At 27.7% G+C, this 4,967-nt stretch overlaps 1 protein-coding gene across 1 annotated transcript in view; it reads left to right on the top strand.

Moving 5' to 3' along the window:
• The first annotated feature begins 2,380 nt into the window (after positions 1-2,380).
• LOC107882449 overlaps positions 2,381-4,967 on the top strand; it is a 4,785-nt gene continuing 2,198 nt past the window's right edge. Inside the window, exons 1-2 of the mRNA XM_016800793.2 lie at positions 2,381-2,513; positions 2,639-2,794. Of these exons, the coding sequence (XP_016656282.1) occupies positions 2,397-2,513; positions 2,639-2,794 (273 nt within the window). The 5' untranslated portion in view covers positions 2,381-2,396. The remainder of the gene's footprint in view (positions 2,514-2,638; positions 2,795-4,967) is intronic.

Below are 4,967 nucleotides of genomic sequence, written 5' to 3'. Positions count from 1 at the left end.
CCCTTAAGAGGTCGCTACACCCACATGCATTGTCTCCGTCTAACAAATGCTCAAAATAGCAAAAACTGTTTTGCGCGGGACAACTATGCTCCCTCTGTATTTATAGTAGAATTACTAAAATTCCACAACGCACAGGGAAGAACTTTATCTGTGACGTAGCGTTTTTATTATTTGGATAACATAAATATAATTAGAGTTATTAGTTTGAGAACATTAAGTTTTTTTTGTCTTTTTCGTTTAATTGTTAAAAACTAATGGTAAGTGCTATAAAAAAAATAAAAACGCTACGACACAGATTAGGTTTTTCCTTATGTGTTGTGGAATTTTAGTAATTCTACTATAAATGAAAAGGGAGCATAGTTGTCCTGCGAAAAACAGATTTTGTTATGTTGTGCATTTGTAAGACGGAGACAATTTATGCGGGTGTAGCGTCCTCTTAAAATTATTGTTCCCGCCATATCATGTTAAGAACTGATAACAAAATTTTTGTTAACCTTCATTCGAAGTTTGCGTTGTTACATTAATTGCCCTTTGAAAATAAAATGATGGTAAGTGTTAATTTCATCTTATTAAGTTTGTTATTGACCTTCTCTATGCTAAATTGTTAAATGTTATGTATTTTAAGATGCTTGCAGTTATAAAATGCTTGGTAAATTTATTTCTTGAGATGGAATGTAATTAAAAATTATTGTTCCATACCGATCACTTTCAAAATAATATTAAATACACATAATCATGACCAGCTTAAAATATTTGATTAATAAATATAAAGTAATACCTATATCAATTGATTTTTTTAACATAATCCGTTTATGTATGGAACTATAAAGAAACTGATGAAATTTACCAGCGTTTTTTTCAGAGGCTACCAAAAATAAAAAAACGAGTAATTGAAACATTGTTGGAATATACTGACAATTGTCATAATACTTTATATGCAATTTTAACGAATTTAATTAATATTTGACTTCAAAACAATGAAAAAAATTATACCATTGTGTTGTCTTTACTTTCTTTTTTAATTAAAATACATCAAGGCCTTATGAGTTATGATGAATCTGGTATTACATTTTCACGGTTCTTGAATTTTGTCCAGACATAGTATCTATATTCTATTTATAAACATTGGTTGAAAAAAATCTAGGTTACGTGTATGAATAAAAAACAACAAATTAACGAAATAGATTTTGTTGAAAACTGCTTATAATAACTATTTATTAAAGTTGTGTAAAATAAGTTAACAATATATTATTATGTTATAATTATTATATCGAATTGGCGTTTCCCGTGGTCGTATAAGATTAATCCCCATAACCACGAAGTTGAATACTTAATTTTTTTAATTTTTTATGCGAATCACCACTTTATATTTTCCATAAAAATATACTTTATCATCAAATTTCTTCAAATCAATCCCTGATATAATAATATATGTGCCCTGTAAAAATATAGAAAACAAAATTGTTACAAATGCATAGGTAGGTAATAATTTGATAGAGAAACCCACACATTCTTAATTTTATAATTTATTATTAGTATTACATTATTATAATAATATGTTAATTTTTAATATTAAGTACCATTTTTAACTCATTAAATAATATACATCTATTATATTTATTATAAAATGATATAATTGTTTTAATTATTTTTATAAAGTACCACCGATATTGAACAGCTATCAGTTGGAACATTAAAATCCTTGATATCTGTAAACCATGTGTTTTCTCCGAAATGTTTAACATTACTACATACCTTTTTTGTTACGATAATATTTGAATTTGGTATACAACCGCCAGTTCAACCCCATGATTCAAGGTTTATATATCAAGCTATAAATAAATAATATACTACTTTAGGTAAGATATGGTTACAAACATTAACAACTAAAGTAGAAATTAAAATAACTAACTCATAGACCATAACTAATAACCATAATAGTATGTTCATGTTTTTAAAAAAAATACCTACCAAATAGTCTACAATTTTTCTGAAGTGACGGTAAAACATTTTAAAATTACATTTCATAAATAAAATATGTTCATCAATGATGTAATTAGTATAGAAAGTATGAACTATAAACAACAAATAATGATATTCATTTTGTCGAAAACGTCTAACAATATTTATTTAAAATTTTATATTAGCTAAGTATAATGATTATTTTAATCAGTTTAAAAAGATCATTAACTCCTTTTGTACTATTCAAATTAAATTTGAAAATTTATAATTTCCGGACTAACTTAATGACAGTTTTCCCATTAAAATATACTCATGATAATAAACTTCCGCCAATATTTAGAGGTTACAGCTCAAGCATATCAATCCCTCTAAATATATCAATATAATATTTTTTAACTCGCATGGTTATTATTTAGTCTTAATGTTGAAAACGTATGAAACATTCTTCCATTGTTGAAACCATAGGCAAAATGATAATCAAAACTTTCGGACTTATTTTATTTTTCTCATTTTCTCAATCCAAAAACCTTTTTATGCCAAACTTGCCTATGGTAAATTAATAATTTTCCTTATGTATTAAACATAATACATTATTTCTTTGATTGACATTGATGTGCATAGTAAATACAATATATGTCTACACAAGTATATTGTATATTTATTATTTTTATTACAGGGAGAATATCGTTTGGTTATTGATAAAGTATATCAGTGTGAATCAAGAACAAACTATACAATTAAATTTAATATCTATACTAGTAAAAAGACATCAAGTATAACCGAATTGAAAGGAAATATAACATTGTTGATACCTTACGACGATAGTCTTACAGTAAGTATATATGGCTTAATTTAATATTTTGTATAATACAGTGAAACTTCCATATTATAATGCCCGCACAAAGACAACAAATAATGTTCTTCATATTATAGGGAATTTTATTAAATATAATATATGTATGTATATAAGTAGAAGGTATGACTAAGGAGCACTAATAGCATTTTGAATAGGGGCTCACCCTTATTGGATTGGTTGACTTTTGAAAAACGAATATTTCTTTTTTTAAATTTGGTTGCCATTGATTACAGAAAAAATAAACTAGTTATTATATGATTGGATATACATACAGACCTGTAGTTTATAATTGGTAAAAACCACAAAAAATACGGTGAATAAAATCACTTTACTTTTAATTGATTTAGTAAACGGCCTTTAAGTTGAAGTAGGTAAATCCATAAGAATTATTTAATTTTTCACGGGTGATCCATTTGTTACATTTATTTGGTTACACCTTTTCCTTGGTCAACCCAATTCATTACAATATTGAAATTTACCTAAATTAGCTAAATCCTATGAAGTCCAAATAATTTCTATTAAATGTGCTATGTTGATAATTTTGATGAATGGTCCATAGAAAATTGAGCGGAAAAACTAGGGATCAAAATGCCGAAAAAATTCGGGAAAATTTCGGAAAAAACCGTTCTTTCCCATAAACTTGGAAAATATGGAAAAATTGGAGAAAATTTAAATTATACATTTCCGAAAAAAACCGAAGTTATTGGAAAATTAAAAAATTGTATTTACGCATAAAAATTAAAATAATCTAAGTAAAATAAAAACTATTTTAAACAATATATGAGGAAACTTGTCATAGTCATTTCACATTTGCTAATACGGTTATCAATGTATCATTGTTTTAAAATTTTATATTAAACTATTAAAAATATTAATACAGATATTTCAGTATAGTTTGTTCTAAATATGACGTAATAACATATCAAATTGTTATTTATGTGGGAGAGTTTATTCCCTAAAATAAATTATCTGTATTTTTAAATGTTTTATAATAAATTAATTTTATCACGCTAAAACGTACCTACTATTGACAATGTTAAACGAATATTCACTTATCATTTCGGTCCCTATCATTCGTATCATCCATTTTCATGTTTTCATGGATCATTCTTTAATCTTTTTCTATTACGTCCTTCCATTTTATTCGAAGTCTTCCTGAAGGTCTTTTCCCCACAATGTTTCCTTCTGTAACTCGTTTTATAGTCTTCCGCACTGCCCTCCAAACATGTCCAGCCCACTCCATCCTCTTGCCTCTGCCATATGACAGGATATTAGGTCTTCCATACAAATATTGTAAGTCATTATTGTGTCTTCTTTCGTACGTTCTCGTTTCCATATTATGAACAGGGCTAAATATTTTTCTAAGTACTATTCTTTCTGTTGTACTTAATTTGAAGTAGTCACCTTTTATAGTAGCCCACATCTCACACCCCTATGTCAAAACTGGTCTTAAGTAGCTTGTGTATAAAGTTACCATCGATTCTCTCGATAACAATTTCTACTTGAATAGTTTTAGTAAATTGTAATAACATTTGTTCACGCTACCTACTCGTTCTTCATGTACGTATTATTTTTGTTATTTATATTTATCTTCTAATTTTTCAAAAACATTAGAATCTACTTGTAAACTTAAGTCATTACGATTGTTTCTTGAGATACACATATTTTGCTTTACCCTGGATAACTTCTAGACCCATAATCTCTCCTGCTTACAAAAGTTTAATTGTGGTTTGCTCTACTTCGTTTCTAGAATTCCCCAGAACGACCACATCATCCACATAGGTAAGGATGGTTTCAATTTCACCTACTTCCATTTTTCGAGTTTCGTTAGCTGTTGTCACTACCCATTTAAGAGCAATGTTGAACAGCATCGGCGACAATGCGTCTCCTTGGCTAAGATCAGATTTTACTTCGAACTTTTCAGATAATTTTTGCTGATATTTTACCTTAAAATTAGTCTTATTATTATACTTATTAATTAAATCTATACATTTCTGAGGAATACCCAAGCACCTCATCTCAAAACATTCCATAACTCTTTTCTATTAATGGAGTCGTAGGCTTGTTTGAAGTCTATGAATGTCAGGTGAAGATCCGTATTATATCCTAAGTGCTTCTCCGCTAGTTGTCTGATTGTATGGATGTGATC

Source organism: Acyrthosiphon pisum, chromosome X (assembly GCF_005508785.2).
Source record: "Acyrthosiphon pisum isolate AL4f chromosome X, pea_aphid_22Mar2018_4r6ur, whole genome shotgun sequence".
Lineage (NCBI taxonomy): Eukaryota > Metazoa > Arthropoda > Insecta > Hemiptera > Aphididae > Acyrthosiphon > Acyrthosiphon pisum.
The sequence above is the reverse complement of the archived record's forward strand: the minus strand, read 5'-3'. Positions and strand labels throughout refer to the sequence as shown.